This window comes from Polypterus senegalus, chromosome 1, assembly GCF_016835505.1.
Source record: "Polypterus senegalus isolate Bchr_013 chromosome 1, ASM1683550v1, whole genome shotgun sequence".
NCBI lineage: Eukaryota > Metazoa > Chordata > Cladistia > Polypteriformes > Polypteridae > Polypterus > Polypterus senegalus.
Window position 1 is genome coordinate 91,331,916 of NC_053154.1, and position 19,842 is coordinate 91,351,757.

The following is a 19,842-nucleotide window of genomic DNA, read 5'->3' on the forward strand; positions in this document are numbered from 1 at the left end:
CAGAGGCAAGTATAATCTTCCATTACTGATTCTTTTGATCACTGCCGTACCTGGTCCCAAAACACTTTCCACAAGAAAAATGCAATAACAGAAGCAAAAAAGTCTATGAACCAGAAATGAAATAATACTTACATAAAGATTTCTAACAAATGCAATGCACCACTACTGAGATCCTCTTCTCTGACCGAGGGAGGCCCTGCCTCTTGGGGGACCATCCGCAGAACACAAGAAACAGATTCATATTTAAAGGGACAGCATACAAATAATAAGTAAAAAGCAAATATATTAGAAATTTCAAACATGAAACATTACAGTTCACACAGTAAAAGTTGGAGCTCAGCTGCAGAAAGTAAGAAACGTCTGTTAGAGGTAGAAGAGGACAAGGACATACAATATAGTCACTTTACCTTGTGAAGGTGTCTCTTGGGCGATGCTTCTAAAGAGTCAGTATTACTCCTTCTACTTTAATTTGTATGATTTGGGGAATGATGTTGAGTCCAAACCAGTGAACCCCATCTTGGGGATGTGCTGCTAATTTATGAAACAGATGCTGCTGCTTAGTGATATCTGAATGCTGTGTATGAGTTGGAAGACATTTGCCAAGTGCGGTTTAATATTAATAGAAAAAAGGAAGTATACAGTATAAGGGTTTTGTGTAAAATTAAAGCAGGCCTGGGAGAGATCATTGGACAGCTCTTGGCTGTATCAACTATAGGTAGTCCCTTAAGAAGATGAACTGTATGTTAGTTTTATCTAAAACTAGCTGGTCACTTCTCTAAAAGACTGCATGTAATCCATACATCTAACCGATTCCTATGGTTGAGAGAGCGAGAGGATGGGAGCATGAATTGATATAGTGTGTTACCATACGACGAACCACTTCAGGGTCCCAAATTAGGACCCAAGTTTAGCCATGCAGCGGGTGACACCTTAGCACCACACTAGTTTGAATGCAATGGAAAAGTGTGACTCTGAGGTTGCTGATTTGAATCCTGTAAATGCCAGAAGTAATTCCACTCTGTTTGGCCCTTGAGCAGGGCCCTTAACCTGCAATTGCTCCATCCTTGGTATATCATTAACTGACATCCAGCCCTGCAACTTGTATGGAAAACTTTGGGGATGATGGCAGGATTGGCACTCCAGCCATTTTAAAAAACCTCACGCTTTTCCATTGCATTCGAACTAGTGTGGTGCTAAGGTGTCACCCGCTGCATGGCTACACTTGGGTCCTAATTTGGGACCCTGAGGTGGTTTGTTGTGTGGTAATACACTATATCAGTGCATGCTCCCATCCTCTCCCTCTCTCAACCATAGGAATCGGTTAGATGTATGGATTACATGTAGTCTTTTGGAGAAGTGACCAGCTAGTGTTAGATTGTTAGTTGATGTTACATGCATTCTATAGCAAATGTCCCCTCTTTCTTATTCTTGTGCTGACTGCAGCACAGCTGATAGGTTAGAACAGAGGTGCCCAAGACATCAATTGCGATCAAACGGTAAATCGCAAAGGTAGTGCAGGTAGATCGCATTGCATTCAAAAAAAATATTTTAAACGTTAGTCTATCATATATCCTTCCTATGGCATTTGCCACTTGATTGTCATACAGGGCGGCCAGTCTGAGCTCTCTTTTCTTCTAACACACTAGTCATCCCGCATACACTATCAAACGCGTGAGCTACTGCAAAACTCTGGCTGTGATCTAGTTAGCCTTCCAATTTATATCGACTAAAGCAGGGATTTAAAAAAAAATTTGTTTGAGGAAGGTATGGGCTGGATGTGGAATTGGAAGAGGATTTTTTTTCTCACAATGTCACAATCGAAGTGCATTTGTCTGATATGTCAATCTATCATTGCTATTCCAAAGAAGGAAAATGTGGAAAGGAACTTTAGAACTGTTCATAAAAACTACGAAACTGACTTCCTTTCGAAAAGCGATCTGAGAAAGAGAAAGGAGAGGGAATTAAAATCGCAGTTAATCGGACAGCTGTCATTTTTTACTCGGCTGAATTCAAAAACTCAGGTGAGTCACTCGATCGTTAAGCATAAGAAGTCCTTCCAAGAGCTACCTCCTTGACTGCATTATTCGGCTCTACTTATTTATGCAAGTCAGCCTTTTCCCACATGAAGATTATTAAATCCAAATACTGTAGTCACCATAAATGTATTGAATTGTTATTGTGCCATAAAGGTTATTCAGTTATGCAAGGTACGACAACAAATATTTTATGTATAAAGTATATTCAGTATATATATATATATATTGTGGCGAGCAGCTGGGTAACTTGCGCCTCCTCCAGACCACGAGGGGGCGACCACCCTGGTTGCTTTGGGGGCCACGGGTACAGAGCTTTGAAACTCAACCCTGAAGGGGCCCGTGGTCACCGCCAGGGGGCGTCCCGTTGCCTTTGGAGCCCTGGACCTCAGCACTTCCGCCACACAGTGGGTGGAGTCAGGAGAGGAGAAAGACAGAGCTCGGAGGAGAGGAGTGGAAACGGTCAGAAGAAGAGAAGGCATTGCGGAAAGGCCAGGACTTAAGGGGTGATTGGTGCTGTGGAACTGGGGTGTGCATGTTCAACACTTGTAAATATTGTAAATAAACATGTGGTGGTGCAAAACATCATGTCTACCTGGCTGTGTCCAGGCTGTTCCCCACAATATGTATATATATATATATATATATATATATATATATATATATATATATATATATATACTTTTTAATGTAGGTAGATCATTTCGGCCTGGTCATTTTAAAAGTAGCTCACAAGCCGAAAACGTGTGGGCACCCCTGGGTTAGAACATCACCAGAGGTAACATGAGGACGACTGCATATGCTAAATAAGCTGTCTCTTATTAGCCTTAAAGGTTTATGTGTAACATTTGCACTAAAGGAACTTGAACTATGTAATATTCCCCTTTTGGTTGTAACCATTCTTTCAGAATATTCAGGAAATCCCATTATAAACGAATTTCCCGTTTTAAAGACACAATAGCTACTTCAATCCGTCACAGCCCAATAGGGAACAGTCAAGCAAGTTTTTTTCCCCCTCTTTAATCATGTGATAGATATATCATAGCTATATGTACAAAACTGTGATTGTACAGCGGCTAGCACAACTAACCTGCAGCTCGAGGGGCATCAACTCAAATCTCCATCCAGGCCAGGCGAGGAGTTTGTACATTGTCCTCTGTATCCAGGTGGATGTTTTCTAGAAATTTTGGGTTATTCCCACATACCAAAAATTGTAATTGGAATTGACTCACACTATATTCTGGATTTGCCTCTGCTTTCAACCTGACACTCCTGGATTAGGCTATGCCTTCATGTAAACCTGTGATGGAATAAGCATGTTCAGAAGGGAGAGGGATGGGAGGATGTATATTCTTTTATATGGAGCAAAATCAGAGCTATTTCTTACTTTCATTTATGATTAGGGATGATCAGCTTTGATGGCATACATTATATTTAGTTTACCTCTCAAAATGTTTAAGGAAGTCAAAGTTGTAGTAAAGGGTGTAAAAATATTCAAATGCACATTTTTGAACCCACTTATTCAGAAGCAATCATACAAAGTTGTTTTTTTTTTTTCATTTAATTGCAGCACTTAATTTTTTTATTTACAGTACAATGAGATGGTTTTTATTGTGCTTGCTTTCATGAAATAATTGTTCAAAATGTGCTATTCACAATATAAGTATAATACTTGATATAATACTGTTTTTTGTTTGTTTTCTTGATTTGTGTGGTACACTTCAGTAGATAAATTAGTCACTTTATTAATGTAAAGAGCAATCAACCTTGTCAGACAAGTTTATAGGTTAACTAGTAGCTCCTAATAAAAATATTTATGTTCTCACTATCAGTAAGGCATGTTGGCTGCTGCAAGACTGTGGCTCAATTCCTGCAGTTCACTCACTTTGCACCTCTTACACTTTGAGTGCTCTAATTGTAAAATAGATATACCATATATACAACCCCTTAGGCTAAAATGCTTTGCAATAGCATTCTCTTTTGTAAGATCCAACCGTTACTGGTTTACAGATCAGAGTTCAGATCTCAAAACTTGGTCGAGTGTGTGTACGTTTCCCCATTATTGTGCAGGTTTTTCCCAAACAGTATCTCTAAACTGTTCCATTATGTACTTGAGTATGCCCAGAAGTGAACTGCCACTCTGCTGAAGTTTTGTTCTTACTACGATCCAGGAGTTTGAATGTGTATGTGCTCTATGGCAGCCCTGAAATCATGTCCAAAACTGGTCTCCCCCAACAATAGATTGACTACGAAACTGTAAAATACCATGAGTAATCTCTCAAGCATTATTATTTCATTTCTAACAAAGACATAATGCTATAAATAATGCATGATCTTTCTAAAGCTGCTCATTCCCTGTGTGTGCCTATTCTAGCAAAGGCAGGCTCTGGGCAATGTCTAAACTTGGGTAGGACTTGGGCCCAACATCAGGTGAACAGTCATGCAGGACAAATCTGGACTCTATGGACACCAGGAGAAAACAGGCTGCCATATGTAACCTCACCTGAGCACAGGAATGAAAGGACCACACATGATGCAGAAGTCGAATTCAGTTCAAAATACTATTACGGTGAGTGATCTGCTGTGGTAGTCCATTTGAGTGTAACAAACCTCTTAAAACATGGAATTTCAAACACGCAACCACTGTGCCTTCGAGACATAATCTATCGTATCTAGCGTTTCAGAAGTGCCTGTATTTGATTTACAGTGGAGTGGCCTGGCATTAATTTAGAATTCTTGTAGAAGGTATAGTTAGACAAATGAAGTGTTAACTAGCCAACTAGCTATATACACTACATATATACTGTATATGTATCATATATATAGTGGATGCTAGGGGTCACTGTTGCCCCGTTAAACCCACCAGACAGACGTCCAAGACACACGTTTAAAAGCACCAAGAATAATTTTAATAATTCTTTTAAATAAAGTGCCCAAAACACCACACACTCCACAATTCTCCAATCAATAATTACAATAATCACAATCCTCCACTCCCAGCAGCTCTGTCACACTCACTCCCAACGCCGGCTCGGCTTGCTGGTTTTCCCAGAGTCCTTTTATAGTCCATGACCTGGAACACAGGTCCCAGTCAAACGCCACATCCTTCTTCCTTAAGTATCCCGGAAGTACTGCGGGCTTCCGTCCTCGTGACTCCGAAGTACTTCCAGATTGGTGGAACATGAATAGTCCACAGGTTCTTGGTGAGCTCCCACTGGCGGCACCCATGGCATCCAACAGGGCTGAAGAAATGGACTCCATGTCCCATGCTGCCCTGAGGGAATCCAGGGAACCATTTCCGTCCAGGGGAGCTGCCATCTAGCTTTTCTTCCAGTTCTCTGTTGAGGGACGTCCCGACAAGACTGAAACGTTTATATATATAAATATATATTGTGGCAAGCAGCTGGGGGTGGTACCCATCCGGGATGCCTGGAAGGACCGAAGGAGGGATTACGCCTCCTCTGGACCATGAGGGGGCAACCGCCCTGGTGGCTATGGGGACCATGGGAAAGGAGCATGTAAGCTCAACCTTACATGGGCCCGTGGTATCCCGGAAGTGCTGCGGGGACAAAGACCAGGGACACCCGGAATGCTTCCGGGTGCAAAGCCGGCACTTCCGCCACATCTGGGAGTGCTGGCAGAAGTTCATCAGGAGGCACCTGGAGAACATCCGGGTGAATATAAAAGAGGCCACCTCCCTCCATTCGATGGCTGGAGATGGGTGGAAGAGGACATAGCTCGGAGGAGAGGAGTGGAGGCAGTCTGAAGAGAGGCATTGTTACAGAGGCTTGGACTAAGGGTGATTGGTGCAGGGGCACTGGGTTGTGTGCATCATTGTAAATAGTGTAAAATATGAATAAACGTGTGTTGGTGCTTGAACCATCGGTGTACGCCTTGACTTTGTCCGGGCCAGCTTCCACAATATTTTATATATAAATGTTTATGCGTGGAAGTGTGTATATCTGTGTGTCCGGCCTGGAAGTGTGAGGCTGCAGCACAAAGCTGAACGAAGGTAAAGTGAAACCATTGAGGAAAGACAAACAAGAGAGAAACTCGCTTAGCATTTCAATTTTTACTTCTTTACTGCATGGGCTTACACAGCTAGTATATATATATATATATAGCGACACGTGAGTCCCTGTCTTGCACCCCCAAACACGAGGCTGAGTCTCGGTACTTTAGCAAACAAGCTTTATTCAGCTTGAAACAGGAACAGCATGGTTATTTATTGCAGCGGGATCTACCACTCTGCTATACACAGACACAGCAATCGGGTAGGGTTGTGGCAAGGTTAGTGGGTAATACTGCTCCCTGTATTTATAATATTCCTTGCATCACCCATCGACAACAGAGCTTACAGTGTGAACGCGGTCGGCTAGGATTTGCTTTCACTGTGAGCCGCTGCAGCACTGAGAGCCTGTGGTTTCCTCGGCAACGGATATTCTGTCTTCCACAGACACGCGATCGTTCTTTGGGACACTCTTCGGTATGTCGCCCTGTTGGGGGGAGGGGGTTAGGGCCAAAAGAGTTTCGAAACCTCACTATATATATATATATATTTGAATACCAGGGCATACAGCTTCCCAAACCCAGACACAGACAGGCACAAAGACACAAGTCCAAGGCAACATGTTTAATTCTTGTGGGGCAGCACTATTCCCCACTCTCCACTACAGAGCGCAGTACAAAGTATCAGCAGTAATGCTCAGTCTTTTCTTCGTAGTTTTTATCTCTTTAATTCTCACCTCCACTCCTCTCCCAGCAAGCTTTGTTCTCCACCTCCCAACTCTGGCTCCTCGAATGAAGTGAGGTGGCTCCTTTTATTCTACTCCAGGGAGTGCTCCAGGTGGCCCATTAGAATTACCTGGAATTACTCCCAGGTGTGGTAGAAGCCTATTATAGGGCTTTACAGCTCCCCCCACGGAACCCACCAGGGCTGCACCAAACACCAAGTCCTGGCATGTCCTATGGGAATCCGTGGTGCCACAGCTGCCCAGGAGGGCTGTCCTCTAGGGTCCCAGGGTAAGTAGTGCCTTGATGATGCTCTCTACCCCAGTCCTTCCATACAGTTGGTGTCCCAGCCAGGTAATGATACAGTATATATATATAATGAAACAGCGTACTGTAAATGAATACTTTTTCAGTACTAAAACAGAGGGCTCTACAGTTAACCGTATACTAGTGGAAAGTTACGATTACTGCATTCCACTTAGATCTCCATTTCTTTCAGAGATCTGAGAAAATTCTCTGAACAACAAACAAGTGCTGTAATTAAGTACAGATGCATTCACAAGACGCAAGTGCACTGACAAATCAGAGGCACTCACATCACATGACTAAGTATGAACTAAGTGCTAAAAACAATTAAAAAGTACCATACCTTTGCCCAGGCCCACTTAATCCTGAGCAGGGTCTCAGGAGCCTATCCCAGCAAGCATAAGGCACAAAGTAGGAACAATCCCCATACAGGGAGCCAGCTCATCCCACGGTGAACACACTGAGGCCAACTGAACAACACCAATCCAACTCACGTGGATGTTTTAGACTGTGGGAGGAAACTCACAGAGACAGAAGGAGAACATTCAAACTCCATGCAGGGAGGAGCAGCAACACAAACTCTGGACTACTTACTGTAAGGTAGTGGATTGGAATACTAAAAAAATATGCAAAGAATATATTTCTTTAGTGGCTGAAGCAGCTTCCTGGAGAATTGAGAAGTATAAGTATTGTTGAACCTAGATCAGCTGACACTTTTTAGACGGTTATAAGGTGACCCTGAGGGCAAAACGCAAATAAAAAAAGAATCGTCAATAAATGAGAAATATTTGTTTTCAAGAGTGCATTGTGCAAACTGTTAAACATTTACACAGCCATTTCAAATTCAACTGCATAGTGCAGGATTAAGAGTGCGCTAAGTTTAAGCAAGCAGCACGAAGTCCCAGCAACGTTATGGGTCCGCCACCCAGATACCTGTTTGTGCTCAGTATACAGCAGACTATGGACAGCAAAACCACTCTATTACTGCAGGGCGAAAAATCAGATAACATTAATCATCGAGTTTTAAATATTCAAAGACATGGCTCCGATTAAAACTGTGCGCATTTAAAAAAATGATCAACATTGCAGGGTAAGAGAAGTCCTCCCCAACTGCATGTATTCTTCTAAGGTTACTTTGGCTTTTCTTTACTCCTGATCTCAGACAAAAATGAAAATGGATTTGAAAGAAGCAACATTTCATGCATTAACGACTGATCAGAACTATGGAAGCATTCCCGTTCATAACGGTTCATTGTATCGATTAGGAACGTAGTTTGAAGAGCAGATGCTTGTAATGCTTCCTCTTTAAACGAGTGCGCCTGTCATCACAATTTTGCATTGGTCAACGGGTACACCGCTGCTCAACGGCCGAGTCTGGTAGCAGCATGTAACAATGTGTTACTATCAAAAAACTGCTTGAACGTACTGTGTATTAACACTACACTGTTAGATTTAATGCTTGTGTGCACCAGAATTATCAGGCTGTGTTTACCTTATTGATCTCATTTGAGGTTTTATTATATGCTTTGATTTTACATACACACGCAGCATTTGTTTTCCTCGTACAGCAGAACCCAATTTAACATTCCCGTGTTTAAACCTTTCCCAAATTTTGCATTTTCGAATGGTTAGTGGTGGTGATGGCTGGTTTTCAGAAGTAACAGTTACTTTGAAACAAAAGGAATGAATAATAATAATAATAATAATACATTTTTATTTATATAGCCCTTTTCCATACTCAATGCGAGATTTTATAAATAATAATAATAATAATACATTTTATTTATAGAGCGCCTTTCCCATTTTCAATGCACTTACAGAATATAAGAAAGAACAGCATGGTATACAGTATATAGCACTGTACAAACTAAATAAATAAACAAAGAAGATTAAGACAGTAAATTCAGAGAAAGCCTAACGGACAACATAATTGATGGTCTAGCACACACATGCATATCTAAACAGTGTCAAAAAATTTATAAATGAGCTGTTTATTTTAAAAAGTAAAAAAAGAAACATTATTAAACACTACATTTTTAATGTTTCAGATAATCCAGAATTTAACAATTACATATTAAGAATTACATATTAAGTTCCCAGAAAAATTGAGGTACTACTGTGTGCTAAAAGAATACAATATTTGTAGTTGGCAGCAAAAGGTGCATATTTTATTGTACTGTTAATTGAAATTAATAGTCGAAATTATAATATCAAAGGTACTATTCACTAATAGTTAATTTTGTCATTATCGTGCATTCCTACTAACGCATCCTCGGTGTTCCATTCCTTTACCGTGTTGGAGTCTGGTGCACGCGCCGCGTTCTCGTGCCAAAACTTCCGGTCGCAAAGCCCCTCCCCACTGTAGTTCTGCAGAGAGAAGGCGGGGCACGCCGCCTTCGTCTCAGTTTGTGAATTCTCAGTCTGGTGTCAAGGCACGTCTGCTTTGGAGTCCAATAGCGGCGAGCTTGTTAGTTGACCTAAACTAAAATCAATGATGGTGAGTTTTTCCTTAGCGTCTACGTTTACACAGCCGTTGCTCCTTTTTTCGTGATTCAACAGAAATGACGATTGTATACACCTCGAGGACTTTGGTTTTAGAAGGAAGTCGTGCCTGTCACGAGTGAGTTGGGAATGGAAGCTGGGACTGGCCCGAAGTGTGCCCTCGGCTCCACTGACACAGGTCTGCCAGTCAGAATGTTGTGGTGACGGACTTTGATTGCATTTGGCATATAACTTTTAGTCAGGCATGCATAAAGGTCCATTTGACTTACTTCTGCATTTGACATTGTTGTTAGCCTGCAGTGTTCGACACTGTTCTGCTTTGATTTTTATTTACCGCAGGTTGGGCTCACTTCTGAGCGATCGTTAGCATCGTAGACTTTATAAAATCTCCCTTTAGTCTCTTATTTTTGTATTTCTCCGATGTAATTAGCTTGTTTTAACTTCTAAGGATATTTAAGTACAGAGACAGGACTATTCCGCCGACGTTAATAGTTTCATTTTATTCTAGTCATTTTGCAACTAAACGTTTTCCTGGAATTATCCATGAGTTTGTCACTAATTTTGTAACGTCAACCAAAGGTAAACAATGTCATCACAGCCCTCTTTTTCTCATCTCCCTAATCTCTTAAATTATATGCTGTCCATAATTCTACAATTTGGCAGAGTTCTATGGATGCAGTACAGTGTTTAATTTTACGAGATGCTTGAATTAGGATTAAATTGAATTTAAAGTGTTAATTTTTAGACGTCCATATAGATAAATTTGACACTAGGTTTTCTTCGTTCTTTGTGAAACCGATGCGTTTAAAGATCTTGTAACTGATAACGTTTTTTAATGTGAAGATAGCAAGGTGCAGACTCAAGCCTCCTTCCTAAGTCCAGAGTTTCTGTGTACTGTTAATGATTTCCTTTTTCTAATTTCTAGTTGGTGACATGTCCATGAATGAAAATCACGCTGAATCAGTTAGCGTCATGTAATGCCGTCTTTGTCCAACTGTATTTGGTATTGAAAATGCCCGGCAAAACTCTTCAGCCTGTTCCAAATGTAGCATGAATAGAAATCCCTTCTCCCAAACTTCGTTGAACATTGCGCATTTGAAAATGGATGGATGTATGCGCCTGAAACATTTTATTAAACGACAGATATGAGTGTTAAAAAAAGAAAAACTTTCATGTTTTATTGGGATGACACTGTGGCAGAATGGTTGATGATGCTGCATCGCAGATTTGCGAGACTTTGCTTGAAGACTCACCTGGTTAATCTTGTGGAATTTCAGTATTGTCCCAGTACTCCAGTTTTCCTCTCGAGTCGCAGTAACATGTCTTGTAAATTAAGTTGCAAATGATCCAGTTTTAGTTGAGGTAGGTGTGTGCTTGAGTGTAATCTGAAATGGCCTATTGAACTGCTTAGGAATGGGTACTGTCTGATGCTGGTGGTACCCTACATTTTAATTAAGTGGTCTGGAAATTAATTAATGTAATATGAATATATTGTATTTTTTTAAGGTTAATCCGGAAAAATAAGTAATTAAGATGTGATGCAAAAGAAGTGCTTCAGTATTTCCTGAACCCAGCAAGAAATATAAACAATGTCTTCTGTTGAAGTTATTCCTGACTGTTATACTCATGTGCTGGCAGAGTTTGATTCTTTAGACCCCCTCCTCTCTGCCCTTCGCCTGGACCATAGCCGACTGAAGGTAAGCCATAATATCGAACGCCTACTTTTTCTGGCTGTTTACAATTTGACTAGATTCATTGTATTTAATGGCTTTACTAGATAGAATGCCTTTATTGGCAGAAAATATAAATTTGTTCTGTTTCAGATGGCAAAGTATAGTATATTTGTGAATGTACATTCAGTTATTACATAAAAAAAATGAGAAGAATTCCAAAATCTATGATATGTTAAAATATTCATCCATTCTGCGAGGAAGTGGTGCTTGTCCTGGCATTACTGGGTACAAGAAGGGAGCCAGTCTTTAATGGACTGATGCTAGAAATATAATATTTATATAGTTAGCTCTTCCTTAAGAGCGTACAAAGGGCATTTTAGTCAGTCAGTTGTTTCAAACTGTTCCTATGTAGAAATTGTCACATTTGTCTTGAAATTCCTAAGCACTCCCAATGTTTGTTTTCTTCATGAGCATTGTTAACTGAAAATTCCTCTAGTCATGGTTAGTTTTTCTTATATTCCCAATTGTTTCTTTATTTATTAAATACTGTACCTAAATACACATTGTTATGACTCTATGCATGCTTATTTAAACAGATATGTGCTTATATATATGTTAATGTTGCATGGTTTTCTATCTTTCTGTTTCTGCTTTTAATCTGCGTTAGCACTCACAATTTGTGTTTAGTGAAAATTGCTGTATAAAGCAAATTGACACACTGGTAAAATACTTCCCTTTTCCTTTGTATAGTACAAATTTTGGAGTCCTGTATATGTAAGCACCTGCTTACCCTAGTGTGAGTGGTTGCTTTCACATTTTCCTTGTGAGTCAAGTAGACCTGGAAGTGATGAGCTGTCCAAAGAGAGTTGTTGCCTGACTAATTATCATCCTCATCTAACTTTTTTTGCTTACACAGATTAGGACTAGGACTGAGAAGATAAATGTTCTGTTTGTGTGATTTTTGTTTTAGTAATTCTGTATTACTTTGTGGCGGAATACATGGGTTTTTCTTGTTTTCATTTGCTGGTAACCATAACCCAGGCACATTCTTTAGACATGTTGAGTGTTTTCATTTAAAAGAGTTAACAGCTCTCAATTATAATTACTAAATTCTCTAACTGCTGACTTTTGCAAACTGTTCCTGACTACAGGAATGAGTCATGTTAAATTTACTCTTGGGTCTCTCAGTAACCGTATTGTCATTGTGGTAAGGGGCAGAGTTGTTATATGGTTTGGGGGGTAGTATGGAGAACTTCTCCCCCAATGCTGAGCTTCCTGTACAGTTGATCCCTGGGCTGTCTGAGGACTCCATTTAGAGACGGGTTAAAGTTGTGTTGGCTAGTTATGGGAAATAATTTTTTTTTAACACCACATAAAGGACGAGAGGAACAAGGAATCAAGAATTCGGACATCTTTGCATTAACCCTGTTTAATTAAGAATAAAATAAATCACAATGAATGTAAATACGCATATTTGCCATTAGGGATGGCACTATATGAGAATTTTTCTATTTAAATATCAGTACTGGTAGAGTTTTATGATACTCAATGGTTTTGATTCCAAGACAGAAGCAGAAATCTCATTCAATGGATTTTTTTTCCTCAGTTTATCAAAGTGAACAATATTGTGCCTTCTTCTGTAATACAATATAAAAAATAGAAATGCTAACAGTAAGTACAGCTTTAAAATGCTGGTATGTCCATCGAGCAGTTACCCAACTATCATTTAAGTAAACCTGTATTAGCATTCATAAATATCAAAATACAATGTAAGTCTAGGGATCAAGTGGGGTTTATAATCATTTGTTCAGCATGGGATTTTTAAAGATTGGTCCATTATAAACTACCAGATTTATCTTAACAAGTACACATTCTAAATTTATTCACTGACATTTTCTTTCCAGTAACTGAAAACTACTGCCTAAAATAAAAAATATAAAAATTAAGAAACTATTGTATATGTACTGTTGAATTAGTGAATTCCAATGTAATTTCAGTTACAGTAGTTCAGTTTAAACAAACTATTTAAAACTGTTTTTGCAACATCATTGTTTTAAATTTTGGTTTGTCAGTAAATCCAGTGGTTATATTTGTAATATTTTAAGACTGATATCTGCATCATTAGCAGGTTAAAAAAAATATTACTAAAGAGTAATACAGTAGTGGCCAAAAGTTGTGGCAGTGTCATAAATGTTGTGTTTTGCAAACTTTGCTGCTTCAGCATTTTCAGATTATTTTTTACATGTTTCTATGGTATACGTATGAAATTTTTTTGAAAAGTTTCAAAGGCTTTTGTTGGCAAACGCATCAAATTTATGTTACGAGTCAATATTTACAGTGTCACCCCTTCTTCATAACTTCTGCCATTCGCTTTGGCATGCTGGATATCAGCTTCTGAATCCAACTCCTAACTGGTGGTGATCCATTCTTGCCATTTTAGTGCTTGGAGTTGATCACAATTTGTGGGCTTCTGCTTATCCACCTACTTTTTAAGAACTGACCACAGGTCCAAACTTTCAATGTTATGATCTCCTAGCCACTTTGTTATCACTTTTGCCTTGCGACATGGTACTCTGGAAATGCATAGATCATCACCAAATTGCGCTTGGATTTTTGGAAGAAGTTGCTCTTGGAGGATGTTTTGATGCCATTCTTTATGGCAGTGTTAACACAGTACACATTGTTTTAATAGGGAGATGTGCCTTGTCCTTTGAAGAATTGAAACACTAAATGTATTTTATCTTGGTATTAATAAATGGAGCAACTCATGTCATTGCTGGTGCAGACAAGCCAAATAGCCACTTTATTTAAATCTTTTATTGATGTTTATTTGCTACGGCTGTTTTTTTTCCTGGCAGTCCTCCCACATTTCACGGTCCTGTGGATGCGTATGAGTCACTCCCCGGTGTGACCCTGAACTCTATACTCCATTTAGAAAATGTACAGATACTAGTATAGATAGACATCTCGAGGAGTGCTCATTATTATCTGAGAATGAATGCAAAGCTTCTGTTCATTTATTGGGGCTGTGTAAGATGCTGTTTAACACTAGAATTATCAGAGCCTACAAAAAAACTCGTAGATCCGTCCCACCTTAAATCGCTGTGCACCTCTCCATCAGCGTCTTTTGTCCTTTAAATGTGTTGATAAGCAGCAAGCAGCCTGCTATCACATCTACTTGTGACTTTACGCTGTAGGAAGTAAGTAAATAACTCAAGATAATAACATTCGATCTGGCTCTTACATACAAAGGACGATGTATGCAGCGGCAGTGCATGTGCCCAAAACATTACCATTTATACTGTATGTTACTTAAATAAGAGCCAGATCACAAAGTCACAAGTAGAGTGCAGAGGGCATGCTCAAAAAATATGTGTAATGCCACTAAAACTGCCTGCTGACACTTTAGTACGCAAGCAATGGTACAAGAATGCAGTCAGACTTCATTTTTGGGCACATGCACCATCCAGATCTAAACACTAGTGTCTAGAGTTGCTTGTGTACTGAAGAGTCTACAGCTGCAGGTATAAGCTGCCGTCGCTGTACTTTGTAATGTAAGAGCCAGATCGAATGTTATTTACCTATTTACCTTTATTTATTTACTTACTTCATACAGCATAAAGTCACAAGTGCAGAGCTTCCCATGTACATATACAAAGTACAAGGATGGCAAAAGTGTACTGTATTTTTGCTTCGATGTAGAACAGTCGTCATGATCTGAGGTCACCTCTGTTATAGCGCATATTTATGTGAAAACAGCAGTGTCAAATGCGAAGGGGGGTGAGATCGTGAACACGACTGAGAGAATAAAACTGAATAAAAAAAAAACCAAAACTTTCCTTTACAAATATCATAAATTACACCGGCTGCTACCGACTGGAATCAAATGTATGTTTTTATTCTAAAATAGTAAGAATATGAGTAGCTCACTTCTCTAAATGGACTCGTCCGAGATTGAACCCATGAAGTTTTGATTACCAGTCAACAGTTGATACCGTTGCGCCACCGAAGCAGTCGTAGCAAGTGAGCGTCTATGTCGCACCCTAATGCGGGTTCTTTTTCTGCAGTTATATTTTTGAATAAAAGTGCACTTGTTCTGTTATATTTGTACCATTTGTGAAAGTGTTTATTTGATATTTGAACTTCACACATTGTACACTTTCATGTCTACATTTTGTCAATTATTACTAAAACATGAAAAACGTTTCTGTTTTAACAATGTGTTTACATAGATCGTTGTAGACACGGAACACACATGAAATGCAAGTGTTCCAAATAATGATATAGTATTTATAAAAGGTGTGATTTTTCTTGACTTCTCACTCTATACAACTCTAAGGAACTGGCACGCAGGTAAACAGACTTGAGCTGAGAAAACTGTGCGGGGTGGGGTGATGTGATAGCAGGCTGCTTGCTGATTATCAAAACATTACAGGACAAAAGACACTGACGGAGAGGTGCGAAGCGATTTAAGGTGGGACGGATCTACGAGTTTTTTCGTAGGCTCTGGTAATTCTAGTGTTAAAAGCAATTAATCTTATTTTTTCATTTCCTCATGCAAATGCTTTTTAATACAAGTTAAACGATTACACCTCACTTGATCAGTAATGTTATCTTGCCCTTAAATCATGCACAAAACAAAACATTTTTTAAGTAATTCAGTGGCAATAATGTGAGCCTATGTGTGTGTTTTGCTGCTTTTTTTTATAAAAAAAATGTACAAATCCTGCACTTGCAGGCTGAAATTCTAATTCCACTGAGCAAACTTTTTTTTTTCCTGGACATGATCTCTGCAATTTTACTTTTCGATGTTTCTTGATGTGGTGCTGTTTCATATGTAGATTTTAATCACATTTTTACATATATTATTGTGCCTTCCTATGTACAGTCACACATGAGTATGGTACAAGCTTTTTCAGTACTACTGATACTGTGAAAATGCTGGCACCATTACATTTTTAGAACTCTGGTACTGATCCAGTACCGAAATATTAGTTCTTGTGACAGCCCTATTTGCTATGGCTTTGCGTTCTCCTTGAATCTCTCTGTAATGTGTGAGCTTTGCCTTCTTCTGGCTCTAGTTCAATAGTAAACAACACATCCTGTACATGACATTGGTTTATAGGAAGTTTTCCTGGAGAGGCAGGGTCTCCACGGTGTGGTGAAAGTGACACCACGAGTCATCCTGATTTGGTCCTCAGAACTGTGGATGGAGGAGAAAAGGCAGTTAATGATGGCACCCCTTCCTGCCCCACTTACCTTGTAGGAGCTGTGCAGCTGACCCCTAAGCTTACACGCGTGACAAATGATATTTTGATTTGTGGGCAAATACGTTTTTGATTTAGATGGAATCATTTATGGAATTGTTAAACTTTACCTTCAATAAGATTGGTGCTGTAATTTTAAACCATCTCTAAAATATGTTTGCTTGTGGATGCCAGTAATCATTTGTAAGGTGTTTTGGGCCCTACTGTGCTGCTACTTTTCAAAGCAGTCTTTGTTGCATAGCTTATGTCCATTGAGTGAATTGCATTATCAGTTACTTTGAATTGTCATCCAATTTTTGTATTTACCTCTGACTTAACTATTCTACTTAAAAATACTTAATTTGCAGATAATTAATAAATTGTTACTGCCCTTTGTTGTATGGAGCCTAACAAGTCATATTCAGGTAATTTAGTATCTGAAGCATTTTTCATATAGTCAGCACTCCTCTCTCCTTCACCAATAACCCTTTTTAAGGCAAGATTGATTTGAATTTTGCAGGACCATAAGCCTGTAGAGTTTATCCATTAAGTTGTTCTTATTCAAGCTTTGTACAGAGCTTTAAACTGAGGTTTATTTATAAAATTGCTACCATTTTAATTTTGTTCATACCAAATGAGTTGTTTATGTGTGTGTGTGTGGTTTTTTTCTCTCTCCATATTTCAGTGCACCTCTGTTGCAGTATCTCGCAAATGGCTTGCTTTAGGTAGCTCAGCAGGAGGCCTGCACCTCATTCAGAAGGAAGGCTGGAAGCAGAAGTTAATTCTCACACACAAGGTAGAATATTCTTCTACTTCATTTTCTCTTTTTCTCTTGTATGTATGCTTGGCTGCTTTCATCTGCTTTGCTAGGATTTTGTGGTTACTTTTTTTAACTTTTGGTTCTCTGATTTTTCAGGAAGGTTCTGTTTCAAAAGTGGCATGCTGTCCCCACGATGAGGATTTTGTTGCTGTGGCAACAAGGTATGTGTCTGTGGACTGTTGGTTCCTTTTGTTTTCAAAAGCTTTCCTCTTAATGGAAATTGTGAAGCTAAAACATGTACTCTGTATTGTTTGTTCACATGATGATTGGGTATTAAGAGCATTATTTGCTTTTTTTATCTGAGCAAGTTTAAACTTTCCATTACTTTTTTTTACATATTAGAACTAATGATAGAAGGTTCATTGGGTGTGTGGGTGAGTAAGTATTATCGAGAAAGTAGTTGCCAGTAAAACTCTGATGTGCCTTTTTCTCAGCCAGGGCTTGGTGGTGATTTGGGAACTGCATGTCGATCATCGGGGAAAACCAGAACGAGTTTGTGTGTCTTCAGAGCACAGGGGAAGGGAAGTGACAGCACTTTGTTGGGACTCTACTCAGCATCGTCTTTTTATAGGGGACTCCACTGGAAAAGTATCAGCAGCCAGAGTTGCTTCAACCAAATTCGGCAAAGTATGCCTTGCTGATTTTTATTAATTTTATTATATTTAAAAAAAATATTATTTTTTTAGCCATTTGGATAATTGAACATTAGAGTAAAATGTGTATTTTTTTACTGTTATAGGGAGCTGGGTTTGTGATGTTTCCTGTACAGGCTATTGCTATGGTGGACTCACGAGTTGTTCAGCTCAGCTACTTTGAAGGAAGACTTCTGGTATCATCATTAAGTCGCTGCTATCTCTGTGACACTGACAAGTAAATACACATTTATCTATCCTTCCTTAACCTGTTCTATCTCCGGAATCTGAAGGATGTGTTGGGACAGGAAACCAATTCTTAATGGGGAAATGGTTAATTGCAGGACATGTATTTATATACTGTCACTCATTTTGAGCCCAGTTAGAGCAGCTAGTTAACCAAACATGCTTGTCTGTAAGATATGAAAATTAAATAACATGCTTGCTGAAAATGCTTATCCATACAAGGATAACACCACACATTGTCCTTAATGTTAATCAATCTCATTTCATGTCATGGTTGCTGAGATATAATAAATATATCCATCCACCTATTTTTTGTAAAGAAGTTTAATTTAATTTTTAGTTTTAAACTCTTCTGAGATAACGGATGTGTAGTAGGTGTTATCTTGGTAGCAGGAAAAAAGCAGGAAATGACCCTGTATGGGACACCAATCTGATAAAGTTATATACATTTTTAGGGTTATTATTGTCGCTTGTACAGTGTTTAGTGACATTATTATTTTCATATGCTAATCAACGTGCAATGCAACGCTATTCTCTGGTGCCCTGATTATTGACTATAACAACCTTACCTCTAAACCTTTGTTTTCCTTACTCAAAAAACCTCAGAACACAGTTTATAGCACTATCTACTATTAGGAAATTTGATCAACAAATGTGATGTGGAAGGTGGAGACCGTGCCTTCAGACTGGAAGAAGTGGGTAGTAGTCTGTATTTTTCCAAATAGGACAAAGAAGTTGTGTTCCAATTAAAGCTGGATTTTGGTCCTCAATCTCACAGATCCAGAAGGAGTAATACAGATTCTGTGCTAATTATTGAATAGTGGATCAATACATTGTTCCTGTAGTTTTGTGTTTGCAGAGAACAAGCAGTTCATTAACCACAGATTTTCAATTCCTATGTGTATATTATTCATAACATCACTATGGGTCTGGATTTGAAGATCTTTAACATGCTACTTTCAAGTTCACCATAGGATAACATGTCCATTTATTAATGGTTCTATGAAAAAAAGAACTCATTTAAACATTTACAAAAAAATTGCCACAAAACACATTCTATTTCTGTGTCCATCTTTTGGCAGAAAAGTTGATATTTTAACACTAGAATCCCTGAAGCATATGATTAAAGTCATAATGCCGGGCCACCTTAAATTCCTTCGCACCTCTTCATCAGCATGTTTGTTTTGTAGCAAGCAGCCTGCTATCCCATCCCCCACTGAGCAGCTGAAGTTCACCCAGCTCAAGTATCTTTCTGTGGGTGTGAGGTGCCTGGAATTGTACAGGGTAAATAATATATTGGTATTTGGAATACATATATTTTATGTGTGTTCCATGTCTACAACAATTTCTTTTTTTAGTTATGTGTTCAGTATTTATTGCCTCTCATTTTCTGTCATCCTGCATTTACCCAGATTGTTGTATACACGGAACATGCATGAAATGTATGTATTCCAAATGAAATGTATGTATTCTAAATAACGATATATTATTTACCCTATACAATTCCATGCACCTCACACCCAGATAAAGAGAGACAAGCTGGGAGAACAGTTGCATCGGTGGGGGATGGGATAGCAGGCTACTTGCTGCCTGTGCTGATTGAGACATTTGCAAAACAAAGACACTGATAAAGAGGTGCGAAGGAATTTAAGG

The 19,842-nt window shown here is 39.0% G+C and overlaps 1 protein-coding gene across 2 annotated transcripts in view; it reads left to right on the forward strand.

The window, feature by feature from the left end:
* Positions 1 to 9,451: 9,451 nt before the first annotated feature.
* Positions 9,452 to 19,842, forward strand: part of hps5 (HPS5 biogenesis of lysosomal organelles complex 2 subunit 2) — a 61,637-nt gene continuing 51,246 nt past the window's right edge. The window contains exons 1-6 of one of the 2 annotated variants that reach the window (XM_039753245.1): positions 9,452 to 9,567; positions 11,079 to 11,269; positions 17,177 to 17,287; positions 17,408 to 17,472; positions 17,746 to 17,938; positions 18,051 to 18,181. In XM_039753245.1, coding sequence (XP_039609179.1) covers positions 11,162 to 11,269; positions 17,177 to 17,287; positions 17,408 to 17,472; positions 17,746 to 17,938; positions 18,051 to 18,181 — 608 coding nt within the window. In that variant the 5' untranslated portion in view covers positions 9,452 to 9,567; positions 11,079 to 11,161. Of the gene's footprint in view, positions 9,568 to 10,847; positions 10,935 to 11,078; positions 11,270 to 17,176; positions 17,288 to 17,407; positions 17,473 to 17,745; positions 17,939 to 18,050; positions 18,182 to 19,842 lie in introns of those variants that run through there. The other variant, XM_039753253.1, reaches the window with a different exon arrangement.